Raw genomic sequence first — 24,490 nt, 5'->3', positions numbered from 1 at the left:
CAGAAACAGTAATTTTATCATCACGAAACACTTCATTCAAACTCAACAGAAGCAAAGTAAAACTCAACAAAGGCCTCTTGGTTCGTCTTTCACTGTTCCAACAATCATCCCCGGCTCTGGCTTGGCTGAAATAAACCCTTAATTCACCAAATGAGGAGAGGAGCAGTGAGAGGGCAACCATCAGAGAAGCAGCATGTGGAGTCGGAATATTTTCACATCTTACTGGGGAATTATTTTCACCACACGTTATGATCAGAGAGACTGAAATATGTGAGACTTCAGCAGATTTTCCTGCTCTCAGTCAGCATTGATGAGGTGACAGGTAGCTGTGGCATGGCTTTTGTGTGTGGGGGCTTTTCCAGCACTCTTTGGTCAGAGCTAGCTCGTCTGCACCAGCTACTGTGTTCAATGTGTTCAGTCACAGCGGCTCTTGATGGCATGATGTACTCAGGCTCAGCTGGGTGACCAGAGTGCATGACGGTGTGTGTATGCAAATGAAGCTATCGACCGGTTGTCAGTGGTTAACAGATTGATGGTTTACAATCGATGTCTCTCGTATCTTTCCCCACTTTATGATGAGAAAGGCCCCGTCTGTTCTGTTCCCCTCTGCACACAAAGTAATAAGCCCAGTTTACTGATAGCCTGAAGTGGAAGAGTAGATTTGCATGTCTACCTGTACTTGTAAACACATCCATTTAACCTGAAGGTGTTTACTCTTGGCTTAATGCATATAGTTTCATTCATGTTCCACCTCTGTGTGCCATTGTTTATGATTGGCCCAAGCAAAACACAGTGTGGTCCGTCTCATGATTATTCACGTGTTCCCCATCATTTCTGGCCAGAACCACATTTTCCATTCTTCCAATGCAATGCTGCATTAATGCACACTGCAGGTTCCATTATTCATATGCTCGGAGTTGACGAACAGCCCAGAAAACATAAGATATTGATTTTTACATCTTCACAAAGCCGGGGGTTTACTTTTGAGGAAACTCGCTGAATGAAAAATGAAATATTCAGCATGTCTGGGGGGGTTTTGTTGCTAGTGTGGTGAAATGCGGGGTTTTTTGTTTGTTTGTTTCTCTCAGGCTTCACAGGAGAAGGAGGAAAATGAAAGGGGAAAACTAAATTGGCTAGTGCTGGGGAGTATGGGAGGGATTAGTTCTAACTTCATTAGCTATAAATTTAATCTTTTGTTACCAGGTCTCTTTTAAGGGATTTTTATGTTTTTGTGGTCTCTGCACTAACCTGTGTGATTCCTAATAGGGGGACTGCTGTTTGTGTGTGTGTGTGTGTGTGTGTGTGTGTGTGTATGCTCACGCCAAAAGACATACAACATGCATTCCTGTAGTCCAGCATCATTTTACTGCAACTATGGCCCATTTAAGAACCTGCTCTCTCCGCCCTCCTCTCCTTCTGTCACACACGCTGCTTCACCACACAGCACATAACTCCAAATCATATCAAAGGTGTGTTGTGTTTGGTGACAGGTGGAGGCGGAGGTTGGAATGACAGTGCTCCCGTCAGTCAAGGTGGCAGACCGCTGGTGCTGGGAGGCCAAGGAGGGCAGGCCTGTCAAAAGTTCTGGCAGACCCACGGCGGCTTCGGGGGCGGCGGGGGAGGCTGCATGTCCGGGGGTGGCGGCGGAGGCTACAGAGGTTAGACCGAGAGATTTTCCAGATTTTTTTATTTTTTTTCTTGAATGCCTAGAAAAAGTTTAATAAACTGCTATCAAGTTTGACTTAAATGCACATCTTCTACCATCATGTGTGTTTTATACTGAATGTGACAGGGTGAGAGTTTATAGATCAGGGATCAGGTTAATCCCAGAAGCAGGTGCATATCCTGTTCCTCTAACTGTTCAATTAGCTGCAAATCACTCTGGAATGGACCACAGATCGTTCAAACACACTATCAAAATGTGACACCTTGTATTTCTTTGTACTGAGCGTATATGAAGCAGTGTGAGATGAGCGGTAATGATCCCTGCTCGATAACTGGGTCATAACAGCAGTGGAAAGTACACAGCATGAGTCTATGAAAAGAAACAGGACAGCACCAGTCAACACTTTGTGCAGCAGTACCGTTGGTGTACAGTAAATAGCCTTGTTCAACTACTGTAGTAATCCATATTATGGCAAGAACCACTCAACTAAGTAAAGACAGAAAAAAAAAACAGTCCATCGTTACTTTAAGACATGAAGGTCATTCAATCCACAAAATATCAAGAACTTTCAAAGTATCTTCAATTGCAGTTACGAAAAGAGTAGCTGACACATCTCGACATCAAGTGCTCAGAGGAGACAGTGTGAATCAGACCTTCATGGTTGAATTGCTGCAAAGAAACTACTGAAGGAGACCAACAAGAAGAAGAGAATTGTTTGTGCCAAGAAACACAGGGAATGGACATCAGACCAGTGGAATCGTGTCCTTTGGTCTGATTAATCTAAATGTGCTATCGGTTCCAACCGCCTTGTCTTTGTGAGCCGCAGTGAAGGTGAGCGGGTGGTATCTGCATGTGTGTTTCCCACCGTGAAGCATGGAGGAAAGAAAACAACCAACATGTGCTCTGTATGTATGAGAACTCCTTCAAGACTGCTGGAAGAGTATTCCAGATGAATAAATACTCCACATGTGTTTTATTCCATTGACTGAGAAGGTGTGTCCAAGGTCTTGACTGGTACTGTCTAAATAACAATAAAGCCAATAGGCTATGGAGCATAATGCAGATATCACCCAACATAGGAGGAAAAGGGTGAAATGTGCAAATACAAACATGAGTATGGGAGGAAAGGGAGGACAATCAGAGTAAATCTGACTATTACAGCAGATGATATGTCCTGTGAAATGTGCTTTAACATGTTTTTGTTCAGAATATATCGTGTGTACTGAGGTTTTGTCGCTGTGTTTTCCCTCCTGGTTTCTAGGTGGTAACACGTCCATAGATAACAACCCCAAACATGACGGCGACGACGGCACGTCCTTCCTCAGCCCGGAGGGAGATTCTTTCCTCCATCCTCTGAAAGGTAATGTGAGAGGATGATTCTAGGTGGCATTTAAGCACACAGATGGACCACTCAGCAGTCAAAACCTGCAGTGAAGAAATTCGTATTCCACATGTGATACGTTTGTTGTGTTCGTAGATGAGACTTAACGTGTTTGTACTGTGCAGAACGATGACAAAAATGGTCTTTGCTATTGAAATTTGAAATTACTTTTTGTTGTGTTACATCTGCTTCGCTTTCTACAGCACAAGCTTTCAACTAATATATATCTGTAATGCAAGATGACATCAGAAAAGGATATTGTAAAAATGTACAGCAGATATGGACAGCCGTGGAGGGATGAGAGTCTGGAGTTTCCACTTTGAAAGAAGACACCACCAGATTATTTGATTGATTAAACCAGCCCCAGATAGGGGGGGGGGGGGGGGGGGGCTGCTCAATAAATCCATCTGCTGTCGACCTGTTGGCCCATCTCAGCTCTATTCTTCTTGAACATTTGAAATTGACAGCTACTAAAAACACAGTCTGAAAATTTCGCAGTCTCATATCAGCTGTGGTGATAAGCTTGCTGACCATCAATACATCATCCAAGATTCCCTCTTTTCTCGGCTCTATAGAGAAACAGAAAAAAAGGGGGAAAATGGGAAAAGTGAAGTGCTTTTTAAAATGGTCCTCCGCTGGGCTGTGGTAAAGTGCACACTGATATCTCTCTCCCATTGAGCTTTAATAGGGCTCATGCTGTCTGGTGATGGTGAGGCAGTGTTGCTTTCAACAGCCGCACTCCTCCTTCATTTCCTCTGGAGGACAAAGACTTCAGACTGAATTTCAGCTGTAAACAAGAGAAAAATTGGGTGTTTCAAACTGCGCCAAATCCTTCACTGATTACAATACACATTATCCTTTCAGTGTCAGCTGGTTAACATGCTGAGATCTTCCGGCTTTCACTGTTATTTCATTATTTTAGCTATTTTCAAAGCCGATTTTAACCACACCTGTGTCTTAGGTTGCAAGTGTAGTGCTGAAAAACTCGTGCTCCTTGTCCAGCACTGTTCAAGTTTCCCCATTTTTGTAGCCTCATGAAAGAAAATCACACATTATAAGACAGATAATAAACATCAGAAATTTATAGTCCAAATCTATCTATATATCTGTTTTATGAGTCAAGGTTTTATATTCCCACAAAAGAAACTGTTAACTTCCTGAAACCAAGAGGGAGAAGGTGACATGATTTATAATCAGCGAATTACCAGAAGGCATTTTCTTTATCATTATAGGCAGGAGGGATCGGCTTGTAACATCTGTAGTTTGATAACTTCAAAGAATATCTTCTGTGTAAAGGTCAGCTTTAAGGGCATTTGTGGTTTGAAGCTGTAATCACAAATGGCTTCGGCAGTAATTTCCTTCCCAGCTTGAACTGCACAGGCAGGTCCTCGAGCTCAAATGAAACCAGCAAGTGATGCCGGCCAGCCCTGCTGTGTGCATTGAAAACCTCAAAAGGGATAAAAAAAAAAAAAAAAATTCTCTTAATGTTGACACAGGTAACTGCTTTGCAATACAGTGCCTCAATCCACTAAATACAGGCTGCTTCAAAGCCAAGAATAATACAGATAAGACAACACAGTCGTCCAGTCAAGCTGCCATCACTAAGTGCTGGCAGGCACTGAAGGTAACATACATGTTACTAGAGGCCAGGAGAGCTTCAATGACCCTCACTTGATCCCCTTTGTGTGACAGAGAAAATACAATTTTCCATGTGCCAAGTCACGTCAAGGATATCAGAACATCAACAGTACATATCAATCAGTGAGTTAACGGGAGGAACCTTACTGAAGGGATGCTTGTCTGGCTTGAATTGTGGAGAAATTGTTGCGTTGTTCATACGATTATATTACAAAAACAAGAGGAATGCATGCACACAGAATGTCCTGGAAATGTTTCTGGAGACATCATTACCTTCCTTACAGCAACGTGAAGGAGTATTCAACACGACTGTGTCTAAAGATCCTCAGCACAGCGTCACAGCAAGTACGCCATCAGCGTCTGCTCTCAACACATTTGTATTCTCGCTTCGAAACCTTTCCAGTGTCTCTCTGTGAGATTTATGTATTTGTGCTCATAAAGCTGATAACAGAGTGATGAGAGAAAATAGATCCTGCAGATGAGTGCATTTGCTTTGCATACTACTGTAAACAGTGCGAGCTCTCACACACTGATTTGTTCTGATTTGTTCCTGCTTGCTGAACTTGACAATTTAGAAAATTGGTTTCTTTAAATCTAAATGAAGTAAAAAAAAAAATAAAATAAAATAAAAAAATCTTTTTTTAAACAATTTCTGACAGTATGAGCAGGAGGGCAGAGAGTCTGCAGGTTTTCTTTTTCTTCCAGCAAAGACTACAGCAAATCATTCCACTGATTAACACACCTTGAGTGAGAATCAGTACATTCATCCAGTTCCAGGTAAGACTTGACTGGAATGACAATCTACAAGCTCTCAGCCCTCCATACGCGATGACCCACCTCAGCTGCACTCATCTCGTATAGTTTGTGTGTAATGTGAACAGGTCGCTGTGGCAATAAACCGGCTGACCGTGAATAGATTTCTGATGCCGTGTTCTCTCAGTTTTAAGCCTGCGACGGTGTTAGATTACAGGTTTACAGGCTTTCAAATGCTGGGTGACTCCATCAGAGCAAAGCAGTAACACATACACACAGATAAGCAGTTTTAGTGGCATTTCAGATTTCATGTGATTTAACAGATAAACTGGAGTTTCATCATCACATCTGCAGCAATCACCACATTTTCCACATGTACGTAACGCTCAGCTTGTGCGTGACTGTGCTGTAAATTCACAGCACAAAGCCCCATTTGATGACATGAACATTTGAATGACTGAAATAAGCTTCTGGAGGGATGTTTGCAGTCATCCTCATATATGCGTTAAGATCACTTCTAGGAAATGACAGCGCAGTGACACTGAACTGTTGCTCATTTTATGGGGAGACATCCTGCAGATGTCTAATCAGACCGTGTGTTGTGTGTGTGTGTGTGTGTGTGTGTGTGTGTCTATGTTCGTGTGTGTGTATGCTCAAAGCTATGGAGGGGGATGGTGAGGTGATCATCAGCCCGGTGCAGAACTGCACCCATTGTGAGAGCGGCGAATGCCACGAGATCAAGGGCAGTGTTGTCTGCTACTGCGATGATGACCTCAGCCTGGCACCGAACGGCGTGTCCTGCATCAACGCTACAGGTCTGACATGTAGCACCGCACACACACACACACACACGTATTACAGTTTGTAATAAGGAACCATAATCTGTTTCTCCCTCTTCCACACAAATACGTGAAACTAATCCAAGCTGAAGTTAAGCTGAATGTAATCGTACCTGTAATAGACTGTGACTCAGTGAAAAGATAATGAATTAATCTACAAAAGTAATTAAGCCTGGGAGGCTCTGTACTTTATTGAATCTTTATCTGAGGAAAGGTTTTTTTTAATCGTGCCTTAATCATTCATAGTAATTATCAATCCCTGGGATAAGCCAACCTGTTAATGAAAAAGGATATACCTATAGCAGTATTAGCTGGTATTTTCTAAGTGTTGAGCGCTGTTCTATGATTCGTGATTTATCTCTGTGCTACAGTCAGATAAAAGCTCTTTATCTTATCATGTCAGGGGTTCGGGAAAGGCCTCACCTGGATGCTGCAGTGGATTTGTATGAGCACATTTCAGGCTAAATGAGTTCACGCATCGCACTCTGCCCATTAGAACATGTCAACCTTGACTAAAAATCACTTGTGCCATGTCTTCTTCTCGGGTTAAACTGTAACAAAGGAATGCAGACAAACCCCTGCGGAGCTAGAATTGCCTCTTCAATTATGATTTGTAATCTCAGATGAATAATGAGTATATGAATGTAGATCTGAAATGAATTCATATTGCAGAATGTCACTTTATAATTTGAAGCAAAATAACAGGGCTATTACCATCTCAATAATATCTTAATGACCTCCAGTGTCTCCTTGCTCTATGATTTGCAAATCTGTTCTCGGTAATGACAAGCAGTAGATAAATCTGTGATGCTAGGTCAGAAAAGGTCACAATCTCAATATGGTCTCTCTCTCGGTGTGCAGATTTGTTCCTCAGCTTAGACAAATGGAATGAGATCTCCCCTCGCCACTGAAAAGGAATTGACATGCACCGGCCGTCGCTGCTCCTAAGCTCTGTTGTGTCATCGCTTTCACATCATTAATTAAGTTGGGGATCAGAGTGGCGAAGTGAATGTTAATACTCCTCTGGGGAAGATAACAACTGTGGAACGCTGTTGTTTCTCCTTGTCTTGCAGAATCCCCGCCGCCCCACCGGCCATCCCTCTCCCACCTGGCGCTGGGTCTGTCCGTGGGCACCTCGGCCCTCATCGCCGCCCTGCTGCTGGTTGTGTCCGGAGTCATGATAAGTAAGTGTGGACACACGTAAGTCGGTAAGGATTTCCTGATCCCAACCTGTTGATTCTAGAGTATGATTTGAATATTTTGGAATAAACATGACACAGAATCGTACATACAACCTTCAAAACCCACCAGCTGTCCAACAGTACACTATACACAACCTAAATACCAGAGGTGTTCATGACATGCTTACAGTATTTTAGCTTTTTTTTTTTTTTTTTTAAATAAAAGCACCATCAAGCTAGGCTGACACTTTAAAAACTTCCTTATCCAGATGTGTCACTGGATGTCAGTTAATATTGTGACGATGCTGGAAAAGTGTTTTAGTTGCTGGTACAGTCACTGTACGGGAATATTTCCACCTGTGTCTGCCCTCAACAGCTACAATCATTTTAAGTGAAAGAATATATTGAGCAGAAACCCATAATAGAGAGCAAGTTGACCAGGAAGCGTCACCAACCAGATGTTAACGATAAAACTTTATTTCCCAGCTCGTGCTGCAGAATGTCTAAGTCATTCTGACTCCATCCTCTCAGCCATGCTGTAAAACAACAGCACAGTCTGCCACCATGTTTGCCTTTTTCTGAAGTCATGTTTGATCACAAGAATTTCTGTGAGATCCCAGGTCCCTGGAATTGCCACTCTGATATTGTTCAGTGTAAACATAAAGTGTGTGGTCCCGTGTGTTGACCGAAGTGTCTGGTGTGTGCGCTCTTATGATTCAAATATTGAAAATCTATTAAATCAGTTGGTAAAATCAGCTACGATTTGAAAATCCTCTCGTGTACACCAGGCTTTACATGAATACCTCTGTTTGCACATAGACACATCTTCTTTTCTCCCTCACACACACACACGCACACACACACACACACAATTCTCCAGTGTTCAGCCTGGTCCCTCTCAGACAGCCCTTAGCAGGTTGTTGTCAGGATGGGAAGTGAGCCTCAGGGCCAGGGCAGACATCTGTCTGCCCGCCTGCTTTCAGGCCATTACAGCCAGACATATGCACTCATTGAGCCATCATCTCCTCCACACACACCCACGCTCGCTCTCACACTTGCAGACCGACGTACACATCCAGACTCCCACCTACACTCTTTGCACACACATCAGTAGACGAGGCGGGAGCAGAGGAGGTGTGGGATTACCACTGTGATGAATGAAATGCGTTAATGATGGATGGCTGCTTGGCCGGCGGCTGACAGCACTCGTACATTAGACAGCACTTGGTAAATAAATAACTCGCGATCACACACATATGCATAGGCACACAAGTACACACATAAACAAATCGGCCTACGACTAATGTGTTCCAAGCTCAGGTCGAGGCTTCTAGCAGTGTAAAGTCTGGGGTTTTGTGTGTTTGTGTGTGTGTGTGTGAGAGAGAGAGAAGCGTCTTCATACAGTGGGCTCTATATAAAGTGCATTTGTTTGCAATATGAAGAGTTTTCGAGCATTTTCAGCACACTGTTGCCATATTTGCTTGTACAGTACACATGATTGTGTCTCTTACATGCACACATTTGGGAGACATATTTGTATGTGGAGGGTTTAATTCTCAAACTCTGTATCTGAATATTTTAGAAAAACAAATTTCAAAGACACAAAGGCATTCAATTTCATTTAAAAAAAAATGCTGCTGTGCAAGCAAAAAGGTCTTTAGAGAGATAATAATTGTAAAAGCTTTGTGCTTTGGCTGCCAGCAATCATTTTCTACAAGAAGATGGGTTCAAGGTTTTTGTTTGTTTTGTAAATTGTGGATATCTCAGCAGTGGAATGAAATTCCTCTTTCATTTTCATCTCACCAGTGTACAGGCGCAAACACACCGAGCTGCAGTCTATTCAGCTGGAGCTGCAGAGTCCAGACTGCAAGCTCAGTAAGCTGCGGGCCTCCACCATCATGACCGACTACAACCCCAACTACTGCTTCGCCGGCAAGACGGCCTCGGTCAACGACCTGAAAGAAGTGCCGCGACGCAACATCTCCCTCACCAGGTAGATGATCGAAGGACTTTTTGTCGCTTCTGCCAGCGCCGTCTCTTGGAACGTTATCATCTCATCATTAAAAAATTTAGTATGAGTCGAATACATGTGTCTACATCTGTGGTGAAATCACTGACTCAAGGATAACAACGTCTGAACAAACCTGACAAATGGCGCCCTTCACTGTAATTGTAATGAAAATCCATTAGCACAAAGTATTTAAATAGGGTGGATTCATAAATACAGCATGGCATGAGCAGCAGCAGTTTAACGAAAGCCTGAAATATTAAAGTGCGAAGTCTCACAGTGTATGGGTCTACTGCAGTGATCCCAGCGGCTGAGAAATGATTTTTGCAGGGCTCTTTTCAATTTTTAATGCATCTTTCATGTGTTTATAGTCCACCAGTTTATCATTCTGGTTCCTAAGCTTTGTGGGAAATTCTTTTTCTCGTGGACCCATGAATATTTTCCAGCATCTAGATTTATGCGAGTGATGAATCAAGTGAAATTGCTGCAAAGGGGAAAATCAAAACTATAATTTGGTGTCAGAGTTCACCATTCTGCACTCTGGCATCTGCAGCAGGATGTCACACGGAGGCAGTTAATTTAGAGGGAGAACCATTCATTTAGAATACTGATTAGCATCTCCGCCGAGCTGCTTTAAAGAAATCACGTTTTTCCGTGGCTCTCATTTCTTTTCCGGGTGCTCAGCTCCACAGGTGATAATTCTTTGGATGCTGCTTCTCATGCCCTCAGTCTAGAAATATCAAAATATCAGCTCAAACCTTAATGTATTCCGATCACACAGTGGTGCTTAATGTGTTAAATATGAATGTCATTGACATACTGAATGTGCTGATGTGTCGTCAGGGGTCTGGGTCACGGTGCTTTTGGTGAAGTCTATGAAGGGCTGGCAGTGGGGATACCAGGTGAACCGAGTCCTCTGCAAGTGGCAGTCAAGGTGACGACTCTGAAACAATAACAGTTTTCCTGTTTCTCAAAGGTCAATTGTTTGAGTCAAACCAGGGGCTAATTACACATCATCCACTTCTGTATTAAGAGACATCATGAAGTTGAACGTAACATTTCTCAGTTAAATGTTGTTTTGCTGCGCACTACATCTCCTCTCTCATTACTTCAAACGCATTAGGCACTAAATACAAAACATAATTACTACTGCATGCATAACTTAAAACCATTCATTCAGCTGATTTTTTTTTTCTATTTACAACAGACCCTTCCTGAGGTTTGCTCTGAGCAAGATGAACTGGACTTCCTTATGGAGGCTCTGATCATCAGGTAAGAGCCACTTACACAACATAAGCATCCTGACTGGAAACAAATTGGCATGGGATGTGCACGGCCCGGGACGGGGGGGCTCTGAGGGCTTGGCAGGTGATTGAAACAGTCCAGAACATCACTTCTAAATCACCCTTCTACTGAGCATCAGTGATATCAGTGAGGTGATGGAGGTGCCTAATGGAGCCCATAGGACGCTAGAACACAATACCCACCCCAGCCACAATCTGCTGTCATCTGGCAAGCAATACAGAAGTATCCACTGCAGTTTCTTCCCTCAGGCAGTGAGACTCCTCAGTTCATCCTCCACCATAAAAAAAGTTTATTTTTATGACTTTTATGCATCCATCCACTTACATATTGTTTTGTGAGTATCATAAAGGGACTACAACTAGCATTTCAGTACACAGTGTGTTGTAGAATGATAAATGAATGAACCTCACTCTTCAATCACTCATCAGTAGTGACTGACTCATCTGACCCGTCTGCAGCGTTCGCAGTCAATACACATGCTGCAGTATCAGCTGTGAGGAGCAGTTAACTCCTAACTTAAAGGACTGATGCCAAAACTGAGAATTTGTTTTATTGTAAACCCCAAAGAACAACAGTTGCAGGAGTGTGTGCAGTATAAAGGGACAATATCTTGCATTTCATTTCGCAGCCCTGTGTTGTAGAGTGACAAATAAATGAACCTTGAACAAAATTCTGTCTCACAAACAGTGCCAACAAAGTCCTTCCTGGCTTTCTTTACCTTGCTGTGTTTCTGTTCCCGCAGTAAGTTCAGCCACCAGAACATTGTGCGCTGTATAGGAGTCAGTCTGCAGGCCATGCCCAGGTTCATCCTGCTGGAGCTGATGGCCGGAGGAGACCTTAAGACTTTCCTGAGGGAGACCAGACCCCGGCTGGTGAGACACGCTGCTGCATCACGCTCAAGAGCACATGAACTATCACTGAATGGTGCTTTTTCTTACCACCTTAAAGCTGGGGTTGGGAACACTGGAGAGAGCAGCTTGGGGAATGATGTAAAGAGAATGAAACAAATACAACAAAAACAACTTCTAAAGTGCATTACCGACCAGAGTTTCCAGCTACCACCTCTGCTCTTCCCATTGAGCTCAAGAATTGAATACAAGTTAGATCTGTCAGCTTGTACTCGTGTTTTCTTTCCAACCACAATGTGTACTGCCTCTGCTTTCCTGAATCTGCCTCACTAATGTTACATTCTGTCTCCTCTCTGTGTGATCAGGAGCACCCGTCCAGCCTGACCATGGTGGACCTTCTCAACGTGGCCAGAGACATTGCGAAGGGCTGCCAGTATCTGGAGGAGAACCAGTTTATACACAGGTACTTCAGCACATGTTCACAGATTTTGCATATGAGCATGCAGTTACACCAGTGTGTCGGCTTGAGCAAATACAGGGCATAGTTATGAAAGAGTGTACTGTTTTCTGCTGCACTGTATTGCTCCTACATAAATAGATCAGAGATGCAATCAGAGAAAAACCAGTTGTAAACAGTGTATAGTAAATACGGGTATGCATGTCCATATGAAATGCGAATGTGCAAAGGAAAATGTACAAACTGAGCAAACACAGACTTCCCCACATTCATCTGCTGACTTCTCCTCAGAGTTATGAGCTGACTAAATCCGTCCGAGTGCAACATATGGACTCTGCATGCCTTCTGACTTTCGTATCGTAGCAGAAAGGACAAGTGATGAGTTTAGCATCGGAGCAGGCAGATGGGGTAGCCGGCTTGCCTTTTTATGGTCTGTGTCCAAGTCAACAGAGTGCCCCTTCCACACCGTATTCACCGTGGTTGGTGAACCGGAGGATGGGACTGAGGAATTTTACACTCCTTCTCTTGAATCTCTTCTTGCAGAGATCTATTTCACAGGAGTCAACCGGGAAAGTCAAGCACATGTCAAAATGGGAAAAGGTCAAAATTGCTCCTACAGTCACCGCAGCACAATTAAAATGCGTCCCCCTTTCCTTCATGTCTCTTTGACTTCCTCGGAATTGGCCAATGACAAACGAGGCCTATTAAACCTTGTTTGCCCCAACGTGGCACAGTAAAGCCCCATCAATCCACCTAATGGCGGACTCTTCTCCGTATGCTCGTGAGGTTCTATAAAGCCCGCTTTTCTGCCTTCAACCCTGTATTAAAATTCCCCCTAACGCTGTCCTTGAGGCTAATTTCAATTTTTTATAGAGGTGTGTTTACTCAGGGTTGAATAAAGGGCAGGTGAGTGAGGTAGGGATGGAGGTGTATCCACAAATGCAGCTTTTTCTCAAGGATTACAGGGTTGGATGAGCAGTTCTGTGCTCCAACAGGTTAAATCACAGGGTTAGTGCTGTCTGAGACCAACTTACTCCGGCTTTTGTGGTGTTTCTGTGCTTTTCTCTGTGGAGATATTTATCTGGTTCTATGGCCAGCGGATTGTGTCATTTTACTCTTAAGTTACTTTATTTCACAACAGGCTCTGTATTCACATTGGAAATTGCAACCGTCTGAAAAGAAGCAGTGCGCTGAGGAGAGCCGGGTACTTTCATGCAACCTCAGGTGGTGTTAAAAATAGACTAATAACACAGATTGTTCTCTAGGTGCTGCAGTGAAATGGCTCTTTAAGCTGCAGTTAAAATTGACTGTAAATAAGGTCTACAGTAAGAAGCCAGTTAACATTGTTTTAATAACAGGCTGCTCTCACATCACTGTGCTGCATGTACAGCAGCACTGTGTCCTTCCCTTAAGCCCTCAGCAAGCAGTCTATGACAGCTACTGCTGCATTTCAAGGCTTGTCCTTGCCTACAAGCAAAAGCAAATCATTTGCATGAATTCTTCCAAGCCATTAAACTACATTAAAGGACTGCTTGGATTTAGCTACAGCGCCTCATGAGAAAGGATGCTGCGAGTGTGTGTGAACTCCCACATGCTGATTGTAGTCATGCTATGATAGAAATCACGCCGTCTTCCTGAAGGAGCCGAGATGCGTCTAAATGGATTGATTGTTTCGCTCGGAAATGTTTCTCCTGTGATACCACAATTTAGGAAATTCTCTGTCGCTGGTTTGATAACTCAGTTTAGAGACACTCATGCAACCGCCTGAGTCTAAATTGGACTCAAGCAAAGCAAAAAAAATGATCTTTTTAGAGATAAACGGAAAAGCAAATGGAATGCGGGACGTAGTGTTGTTCTTATTTAATGCTAAATGATTTAATATCAAGCTTGAAGTCGTGCTGTAATATAAGTTGAATAGTTCCAAACACTTTTGGCACGTTGAAGTGGGGCGACCATGCATAGTGTAGTCCCTGTCTTAAAAAGCCCTCACTTTAAATCAGTCTGAACTATTACTTTATCCTCATTGTGTCATTTCACATCCAAGTTAATCAGAGTGTGGAGGCAAAACATCAAAACAATGTGCTGTCTACGCACACGCAGAGCTTAGTGCTGTGGTTTGTATCACTGCGAGTTTTCCATTTCCAGGCCTGCCCCGTCTCATGATCTAGTTTGAGCGCCGTGTCACATGATGTTATTTTGATGTCAGATTCTGCGTATTTATTGGCCCTAGTGCACAGTTGTCTTTAGTCTGACGAGGAGCAGTGTGCTCGCAACGTCGCTTCTTAAGATGTTCAGAGAGCCAGACGCCTGGGGAGCAGAGTGTGCAGGGCTCTATTTCCTTTTCCCCAGACGGGAGCAGAGCATGCTGTGTGCGATACTGTATTTTCTCAAAGAATAACCAGCCGTGTACAGTGCAAATACAAATTTTATGAATTTTCTCTTCTAACCCACTCTGTCTGCATAATCTGTGGAATATTTCAATCTTTTCTCTGGATGCACCATGTGGGCAGAGCTATAAAGGCGCTGTAGGAAACTATACACTGTACCAGCTTGCCCCGGGCAACTTGGCAGTTACACTGAACTTCACATCCAACTGGGGAGCGTCTGTAGGTGTTTCATACATAGAGTTCTCTTATAGATGCAAATATATGGAAAACTTGTGAAACTACTTGTAAGTTAGTGAAGATATAAGGCGCTGAGCTAAGCTGTATGAATGTCAATGCCTAGCTCCTCTATAGTCTCTTAATAATCACATTACTCAGACTTGCAGTGGCAGTGAGTTATTGTGTTCTAATAAAGGGACCTATCTCCATCAATCCAGGCAGTGAGGATATGCAGTGACCTGACAGTCTGTATGTCTTTATCTCATCTTTCAGGGACATTGCAGCTCGGAATTGCCTACTGACCTGCAAAGGGCCGGGCCGCGTGGCCAAGATTGGAGATTTTGGGATGGCTCGAGACATTTACAGGTACAATCCCAGCACAGTTCACTGACTGATGTAAGACGGCAGGATAGACCAACTTGGCTGGCTGGAAATTAAGAGCAGGTTCAGCTGAGTTTGAGTCTATATCAGGTCTAAAGGGGGATGAGCTGGACTAAACCGACACCACATGGAGGAATGAGAAAGTTTATCATTTGGTATAAAGACAACAGGCTAGCCTGACAAACACAAAGTTTTTTTTTTTTTTAACTGTATGGATGTATAACTGCTGAAGCCCAGCTGGGAGTGTTTCATTCTCCATCACACTGTTGTACCGATGCTTTCTTTTAATCTACGTCAGCTCATCTGGAGCCCCAACGGCAGCTTATTATTCTTAGCTCCAACTCTTTCATACAGCTACGGCAATTTCACGTGACACCATTTAAATGAATGCACAATCCAGCAGGGAAATCTCTCAAGCCTTTCATCTGGTAAGAAATTAGAGCAGGGGACATATGTCACAACACTGAGCTACATCAGCGCGGCACTTTCGAGTCAGCCGATGGAAAGTCACACGAGAGCAAAGTCACTCTCAGAGCATCCGGGAAAGGCTGTTGCACAATACCCACGGGGAGCCGCATTAGGAGCGCTTGATTTAATTGCTGATGTCAGTTTTTCAGGTGCCTCGGTGTGATTTTGTTTTTATCTCTCAGCTTGGAGCTGTAGCGCCGGGGCTGGGATTTTTTTTTATTATCACTGTTATCATTTTGAGAGGGAGGGATGGTTGTTTAGTGGACAATGCCGCTACGCCGTCGGTGTGTTATTTTGGCTGTTTCGTGATGAGGCCCTCCTGCTATGTGATGAGGGACATGGGAGTCCTTCTGAGGCCGTCGCAGGGGACGGGCGTCGCAGCGAGGGACCGGGACGGGGCTTAATGTCAGCCTTTTCCATTCTGGGAGGGGAGCCACAGGCGCACTTGCACGTGGTGTTCCATGGGCTTCCTCTCTCACGTAGTCACACAGTCTCACACGCATGCTTGCACACCGCTGATGCGGCGGTAAATAAAAAGCTGGGTAAACAATAGCTGCCAGTCAGTAATCATCCTGAGGTAAACAGCCACCACCATGAAGAGAAATTCACCAGGTCTCCAGGAGAGAATTGGTATTTTGCCTCAAACGACCATATTTTCATAGGAACTATTAACAATGGTGTATAGCATGACTTTTGGTTGTCAGCCTGGTGCACGCACGCACACACACACACACACACACACACACACACACACACACACACACACACACACACACACACACACACACAGTAATGGCAGAACAAAGACATTTAACTCAATGAACAAGCACAAGTATTAGGCTCCACATTGTGTTCTTCCGTCTCTCCCTCCATTCAACCCAGTCAGTTTTTGCCTCTAATACTTCTCTATCTTCCAGCTTCCATTCTGCACCCTCCATCGCTCACACAAGAAAAAAGCACACAAAACACAGGCGCGTATAAAAGACCTCCATTTGTGCTATAGATTTCCCGGGATTGTACTTAATCCTTCCTAATCTGCAGCTCAGCTTTCAGTCTGTGTTGGTGGTGTTAGCAGTAGTAATAAATATGTCCATAAACCCCGTGCTGGAAAAAAAGAGGTAAAAACAGGAGGTCGATCCACTGATAGGGGGATTATCAGTCTTATGCTCTGCATTTTACCATCCCTCAATCTTTTGAAAATATTTCGGCATTTTCTAATGGCCAGACAAGGGAATGAATGTTTCATGTGTTCAGGTCATCTTTCTATAAAGATGTGTTTTGCTTGCAGAGGTCAGAAAATGCAGCGGCTGTAAATATATAACAACAACAATATAGAATAATAGAGGCAGGCTGGTTTTTGTGAACTCCTGACCAGCGAGATCAGCCTTTTCAGAGCAATATGGATTCATCTTTATATGGCAGTCTGCTTCCCTCACCAGCTCCTGGAAAGGGGGGCACAGTAGAGAAGAAGGTGGCAGCGTTGAATCCTCTAATTGTAGGCTTAAAAGTGGGGGAGGTAACTGCTTCCCATCACTGAATTGATTGTGTTATTCTAAGTGATAGACGAAGGCGTTGGGTGGGGACCTGTGTGACTGCCCTGCAGTGGTTCTCAGCTAATCTGTCAAGCATACAGACTCGACTAGTGATTGTTTTCTCGGCTTCATTGATTATGTGTAATTTTTCTTCAAGGCTAACTTCTTATGCCGATAGTTTGCTAAGTACATCCAGTATTTCCCTTTCAGCCACATTCTCTGACAGCATATCATCCATATCCACCTCTCCTTGCTGCTCCCCTGAAGACACACAGCTGTAGCTCTGAGTTCAATCAAATAATGAGCGCCGGCTCCTGCTATTTGTCTTGAGTCGATACTGTGGGAAATGCAGTAGTCTCTTATTCTGTAAACCTTCAAACCTGAACTGCCAGTGCAATAAATATCACACCAAAAAGATGGTTTAAGATGATAAGAAATATTGCCAAATTTAGTTTTCTTTATTTGGTTGTTGCTGACTTGCCTCGCTTGGTTCGGTTGAGAAGGTGAGGCTCAGCTGCAGATTGTGCATATTATAATATATTACATCTGTTTGAGCGTCCTGGCCCTCGTTGCGTAGCATTTTCCAGATAACGTCTAAAGCTTTGAACAGTAGTTCAGACATTTTTGCCCCCGGTGAGCAAGAGCGCAGCTTCAAGTCAGCTTGAAATCCTCCTTAAATTGAAGACAAAGTAAAGATGAAGCGTGATGGCTCATGCAGCCCAAGTCCATAAGTTTTAGGTTCTATATCTGCGAGCACAGGCTGCCAAAACCACAATCTTCCTATTTTTTTATCCAAGCTGCAATCATCTGTTTCCTTCTTTGCCACCCTGTTTTTGATGTCTTTCCCATTCTTTTATTTTCTATTATTTTCTCTCTCTCTCTCTCTTTTTTAGCTCTTATTTGTCCAGGGAATGCCTACTGAGTCCAATGCTCTTTCCTCATCCTGCTTCACATTCACTCCTGGGAGCTGCCCACTGTAATTGCAGTCCTTTGCTGCGCCGCCATGCGCAGCTCCAGCAGAGCAGTCGGTGCCTCACTTGCTTGTCTAGATTTTGAAGGAGAAGAGAAAGAAAGTGTGACTGCGACTACTTCCCCTTTCCAAAAGGCCCTGGGATTTGAACTGGCAACCTTCCAGTCACAAAACTGTGTCCACGGGCTAGTGCAGTCCTATATATCATGAAAGACTCGCCTTGTTTACAAACAACCGCTTAGGGAGAAAACGTGTCCTTTTTTTTTTTTTTTTTTTTTGACAGAATCATTTGGGGCAAACAGATTTACTCCTCTGCAACAGCAAACGATGCCAAAGTGATGCTCTTTCCCAGCCAAACACAGCCGACATCACTTAACTCACATCTGGATGCGTGTCCGTTTATTCCATGCGGACGCCACGACAGACGGGAGAGGCGAGCAGGACCCGGCGCTTGTCTGCCCCTCGCTGTGTGCCTGGAGCGGGGCGAGATGAACCAGGCGGTGACCTCTATCAGCGCCAACAATCAGATAGAGCACACATCAGATCATTTCTCCACCGATGGGCGGCGTGACGCGGCATAAAAAACAGCTCAGACGGGGCTCGGCCCGGCAAAACATCTCCCATTTTCCTCTGGGCGAGATAAGGGGTTCTCAGAGGGTCCCTCACACCCGCGTGGTAGGAAGCTGGAAACGCGATTGGATCAGAGCGCTGATACAGCCGCTGACAAAGTGAATTAATTGGCAAATGTTAGATTTTTTTTTTCCCACCCTCTGCTTTTGAGGGCAGTGGTGTTGCCATGGCGATGGTGCTGCAAACTACAAATGCTGGTTTTCATTTTGCAACTGGCAAATGCCATTGATGATTGTATACAATGCTAATGTACTAACAGTACGTGTGTGTGTGTGTGTGTGTGTGTGTGTGTGTGTGTGTGTGTAGGGCAAGCTATTACAGGAAGGGTGGGCGGGCCATGCTGCCAGTGAAGTGGATGCCACCTGAAGCCTTCATGGAGGGCATCTTCACATCGAAGACAGACACGTGGTGAGAGTCGCCAGCCTCAGCTCGCCCTCTCTGTGATTTCACTCCCTATATTTCACACCCAGACGTCTGCTGTCCCGACCCATCCGCTCTCTCCCTTTCTGTTTGTCACCTTCCTCCGTCCTTCGGCGCCTTTGATCCCCCAGCAGTCTGTTTCCTATTCCTCGTCTCGTCTCTCCGTCGTTCTTCGTCCTCTGCTCTCATCCTTCACAGCTTCAGCGCTGATGATGCTTATAATTTATGACGTGATTGTCCTCAGTTTCACTCGCTTTCTTTCTCTCCCCTCAACTCATCTGCTCTCTCATCATCTGCTTTCCTCAGGTCGTTTGGGGTTCTGCTGTGGGAGATCTTCTCATTGGGCTACATGCCATATCCAAGCCGCAGTAACCAGGAAGTGCTGGAGTTCGTAACCAACGGCGGAAGAATGGACCCACCTAAAAACTGCCCTGGGCCAGTGTATGTGCAGATCGACACACGAATGCTGGAGAACAATGTGATCCCATGAGGTCTAATTAAGTTTCTCCAGAACATACAGCAGAAGGAAGGATGCCCCGTTGCATATGATGCATACGTTGCACACAGGCAGCATAAAAAGCTAACACACAGGCAGACATGAAAGGCTCTGATGGTAATGACACATAAGCGAGTTGTGACCTAGAAGCCGTCACACAGCGTTATGGGAGATTGCTCTCAGCGCTTTCAATACGGAAACCACACCAACAGTTTTCTTTCATGGTTGCCTCCCGATTTGGACGGCACCATGGGGAGCTGATAGAGAGCTTAAACACCGTTTCCGTATCACGCTGTATTTTTCACTCACTTTTCTGATACCGCCTCTCACGCCAGCTCTATTATAAAACATATATGGGCACATACACACACAGTTTCTGTCCCAAACACACGTTCCACAGATTTATCCTTCACTCCTGTTGGCCACAGCTCTGCAGATTACCCACCTTGCATGCGTGTAAATGAAAACACACACGCGGTATTCTTTTAATTTGAAGTTGGAGAACGGTCTCATGACAGGACGCGCTGATTAACGAAAGCAACAGCTGCAGCTGGATTCGGCTCAGCAATTAAAACCATATCTGAGGATTGAACTCCGTTGGCAGTTTCTCCTGCAGTCTGCATCATCCATTCAGCACAGTCACTCAGAGTGGTGGGAGATGATACTTTAATTCTACCTGAAGCAATCAAAACAACTATTTTGTCAAAATAGATCAATCTGGCATTTGTTGGATCAGCGGGAGAGATGCTGCTGTTTGTCTCTTCTACGTCTGCACGCAGTAGCAGACAGTGTTTTCATGAAGGGTTTTTGCTTGTGTGCGTCTCCGTGTGTGTCTTTAGGTACCGTATAATGACTCAGAGTTGGCAGCATCAGCCTGAAGACAGGCCTAACTTCTCAACTATCCTGGAGAGAATCGACTATTGCTTACAGGTAACTAACTGGGATTCTGGCTGCCGTGAAAACAGGAGTTTGGGCTGAGCGATTTGGGGAATTTATATAAATCCAATCTCGCAAAATTGTTTGATTTAAATTGTGATGATTTACTCCAGACCTGTGTCTGTTGACAGACTGGACGAACTGCTTCATGGCTCCGCTTCAGAGCTTTTAATGTGACCAACTTAAGTCAATCGCATGCTGTGCTTCACCATCCATCAGCTGTCATTCACTCCTAGCTAACTAGCTGCTAAGTACCTGTCTTAACATTTCCTTGTGTGATCACCTAATGCTAGCTTGATTATCTGTTGGTCTTCCTGAACTATAAAAAGACAGAGTTTCTGTTAATTAGCTCCAGATGATTCAGTTTGCTGACAGTGACAGTTTTCATTATCAATGTCCTCACCTCCTGCTTACAGCTGGTTTGTCATGATAACACTGAAAAACACCTCTTGACCCAACTTTAGGACCCTGATGTGGTGACCATGCCCCTGCCTGTAGAGTATGGACCCATCCCTGAAGAGGAGGAGCGTGTACCCATATGCCCTGACGACCCCTCAGCTCCGACCGTGCTGGTGAATGCCCAGGTGCCTGATGGGGAGGCTCCACAGCCGCCTCCTTCCTATCCTACAGAAGAGAACCGGAGAGGTGGGGAGCACACTGTCATCACGAGCACAGCATCGGAGGCCAAAGCACAGATGTCAGCCCAGCCGCAGCCCCAGCCATACCTCCACCAGCACCAGCAGCCTCACACGCAGACCTCCATCGCAGTGACAACCACTAACACAGTCACCTCCACCACCACGTCTACGCTCACTGCCAAGGGACCTCACGTCACCACCCAGCCCAGCCTTGAGGGGGGCCACATCAACCTGGCGTTCACCCAGGGCCACCCACCGGAGAAGGAGGGCCACAACGGGAAGAGCACCAGTCTCTGGAACCCAACATACGGCTCGTGGTTCCTGCAGCAGAGGAAGCAGCAGCAGCAGAGGCAGGCAGGGGTGGGGGGAGCTGGAGGGAGCAGCGGCAGGGTGCCCGGCGAGGGGCAGGAGCATGTGGGCCGGACTGTTGCTGAGGTGGCAGGGGCGCTGGGCCTCCAGCACCAGCACCAGCACCAGCACCAGCACAAGCAGTTCCAGCATCAGCTCCAACAGCAGCACCAGCTGCAGCTGCTGCACCATCAGCAGCAGCAGCAGCAGCAGGGTCTTTGCAGACCTCTGTTGCCCCCACCACCACCTCCTGCTGCCCAGTCACCTCTGCTTTTAGATTCAGCTGCGTTGCCCCCGGTTCCCCTCTACAGACTGAGACGATTCCCCTGTGGGAACATCGGCTACGGCTACCAGGAGCAAGGCATGTCACTGGAGGCCGCCCACGGTAACCCCAACCCCCCTCCTCCACCCCCTCTCCCCCAACAGGGCACCTCCATGACCTCGTCGGCAGCGCACCAGAGGGGGGCCTCCATTCCCACCTCAGTGTCCATGGGTCGGTCGGCCATGTCCGAGGATAGCCGTCCACTGCTTGTCACCATGGGGACAGTACAGGACCCCAGGCTGCCCAGGATGGAGGGCCACAACGCCACCGTGCTTTAGCCCAAATGCCTGTACCGCTGGTCTTTTTTTCAAGCCCTGTTTTTGGAGACTGTGTGTTCAAGACACAGCAGGAAACACTGTGTCAGGACAGAGACCATTTTAGACCACCCCCACCTTTTTGGTTTCATCCTCCAATTCAGAAAGAACCTCACTGAAACAGAGCTGGATGAGTCCACCAGGCTTCTCCCAGGAGAACCCTGGAGGTGTGTTCAAATCCCCAATGGATGCTAAAGCACATCACAGAACTACAAAGCTTTTGGCAAAATGTAGAGTAAAAGCTAGTTTTAAGAGATTTAAAAAAAAAAAAATGTATTTTTTCAACACTGGAGGGATCATGACTGAGTGAGAACACTAAGAAAGACACACATGCAGAGTCTATGGCACAGGAAGACAACTTTCCATCTGGTAGCGACCAGGAGCGAGCACATATGCCATGTGTGCACTGACAGCTGAGGATGTCTCTTGTCTATGAGAATGGACTACGAGGAGGATTCAAATCTCTATATTTTGCCAGACTTCAGACTTTCAGTCAGACCATTTTGACTGTAGCAACTGCAAAGTTGTCTACAGCTGCCAGCTCCATGTGTCAGCTCTACTGCAGAACCCTCACACTGTTCCTTATCCACATCCTTTTGGAGAACAGCCGTGCGGTAAATAACTTGTATCAGACTATTTTTCAAGAACATCACAGAATTGGACAGTGGATTACCAGAAACATTTCTACGAAAAAAAAAAAAAAAAAGAAAGAAAGAAAGAAAGAAAAAATACTGGGAAAAATGTGTTTGTTGATGTTTGCTTGCCTGCTTGTTTATTTATTCATTTCTTTATTTATTATTTGGAGGTGGCTCTATAAATTATTCATGAACATGCTTCTTCAAATTCAAACCAATCCATTTGACATCAACTGGTTTTCGCTTGCTGGTTTTTAGCTTATCTTTGGTCATATGGCGAAAGCAAAAAAAATAATAATTAAAAAAAAAAAAGAAAAAAGGAGATTGGCCAAACCCCCCAAAATGAACAACTTTAAATATCCTGAATGGTTTGGAAGAACGCTGATACAGGACGTCAGCTGTGTCCTTCACGATGGCCTTTAAGGTGGTGATAAACAGAGCGCTGGAGCAGGTTTGACATAAGAATAGGAGAGATTAAACACAAGCTTCCCTCAGCAAAGCGACATTTAAGAGTTCAGCTTCTTACTCCTGCTGGAGATTTGTAATAACTTGTTGCCTCTGGTACTATTGAAATCACTGCTCTCCCTTTGTTCACCACTCCATTCCGCTGAAAGAGCGCTTTGAGACAGTGGAGCTGAAGCTTTTCTTTACTCGCGGCTTTTTTTTTTTTTAGTAACCTTTTATTTATTCATTTCTTGTTAAATAAAATGTCCCTTACCCTTTCTTGACTGGTTATAGAAACATAGTGGATATTGCTGAATCAATCTTAACGTTCAAATTGCTATCTCCAAGCACTCTGCGTTCCTAAATTTGCATATTTTATCTTTTCTATTATAGGATGAGTGTTGTGGAATACAAATGAGTGTGAGTGAAAAGTTTGAATACAGACTGCTTTTGCTCTACATGTGAATGAAAGCTGAGACCGCTTTGAGTCTCGTTCAGCTCCTTTTCACACACGTGGTGTTCACACTTGTCTGTGTTTAAAGTCGGCTTTTTTTTTTTTTTTTATTAGTTTAAGGACAGGTACGTGCAGTCTATCTAGCCGATGACGCCATGAGCGCGGCGCTGTTGTTATTTAGGTGAATGACGGCAATATGTGTCACTTTTTCATGCTTTTGCTTGACTGTATTGAGCAAACCCGTCAGTCCTTCTGCTGTGAAGCAAAGACGAGCTGTCATGTGTGTCATGACGCTCAGTGACTGATTAAGACAAATGCATTCCTATAGGCCAAGTCAATGAGCAAGTTCATTATTGACCAATGAGAAGTATTTTGCTTTGTCTCCAGTACCTGTGTCAAATGCATTGATTCTGTGTCCCCCCCCCCCCCCCGCCCCACCCCCCACAGCTCATCTCCATCCTTTGATGTAAAAAGACAAACTGAACTGCACCTGTAAATGTTGTAATTATAAAGTATTGTTCTATAGCTCTGGTAAAAGCTGTAAATTGCCCTTCAAAAGACATTCGCCAAAATTAATAAATTACTATATAATAGCTGTTTTGCATGTGTCTGTCCACTGCACCAAGGTCATCAGATGAACTAAAACAGGGCTGGTTATTACGGTAAAAGCACAATCATCAACCCAGGCAGCTTGGTAACGAAGCCACAGCGACACTTTGACATCGAAAATGAAATTTTGAAAAGATTGAAAAGAAAACCTGAAGGGAAAAAAGGGAAAAGCTGGCATTGAAACACCTGGAAAAAGTTGAATTGGAACGTGAAG

At 44.6% G+C, this 24,490-nt stretch overlaps 1 protein-coding gene across 2 annotated transcripts in view; it reads left to right on the top strand.

The window, feature by feature from the left end:
• Positions 1 to 24,258, top strand: part of alk (ALK receptor tyrosine kinase) — a 310,918-nt gene extending 286,660 nt beyond the window's left edge. For both annotated transcript variants that reach the window (XM_076748574.1, XM_076748573.1), the window contains exons 16-29: positions 1,491 to 1,658; positions 2,928 to 3,026; positions 6,098 to 6,253; positions 7,351 to 7,461; positions 9,265 to 9,451; positions 10,310 to 10,400; positions 10,674 to 10,738; positions 11,514 to 11,643; positions 11,985 to 12,082; positions 14,953 to 15,045; positions 18,967 to 19,068; positions 19,387 to 19,521; positions 20,416 to 20,506; positions 20,977 to 24,258. In XM_076748574.1, coding sequence (XP_076604689.1) covers positions 1,491 to 1,658; positions 2,928 to 3,026; positions 6,098 to 6,253; positions 7,351 to 7,461; positions 9,265 to 9,451; positions 10,310 to 10,400; positions 10,674 to 10,738; positions 11,514 to 11,643; positions 11,985 to 12,082; positions 14,953 to 15,045; positions 18,967 to 19,068; positions 19,387 to 19,521; positions 20,416 to 20,506; positions 20,977 to 22,098 — 2,648 coding nt within the window. In that variant the 3' untranslated portion in view covers positions 22,099 to 24,258. The remainder of the gene's footprint in view (positions 1 to 1,490; positions 1,659 to 2,927; positions 3,027 to 6,097; positions 6,254 to 7,350; positions 7,462 to 9,264; positions 9,452 to 10,309; positions 10,401 to 10,673; positions 10,739 to 11,513; positions 11,644 to 11,984; positions 12,083 to 14,952; positions 15,046 to 18,966; positions 19,069 to 19,386; positions 19,522 to 20,415; positions 20,507 to 20,976) is intronic.
• Positions 24,259 to 24,490: the final 232 nt, after the last annotated feature.

The sequence above is a fragment of the Chaetodon auriga genome, chromosome 14, assembly GCF_051107435.1.
Source record: "Chaetodon auriga isolate fChaAug3 chromosome 14, fChaAug3.hap1, whole genome shotgun sequence".
NCBI lineage: Eukaryota > Metazoa > Chordata > Actinopteri > Chaetodontiformes > Chaetodontidae > Chaetodon > Chaetodon auriga.
This window is presented reverse-complemented; position numbering and strand designations above follow the sequence as displayed.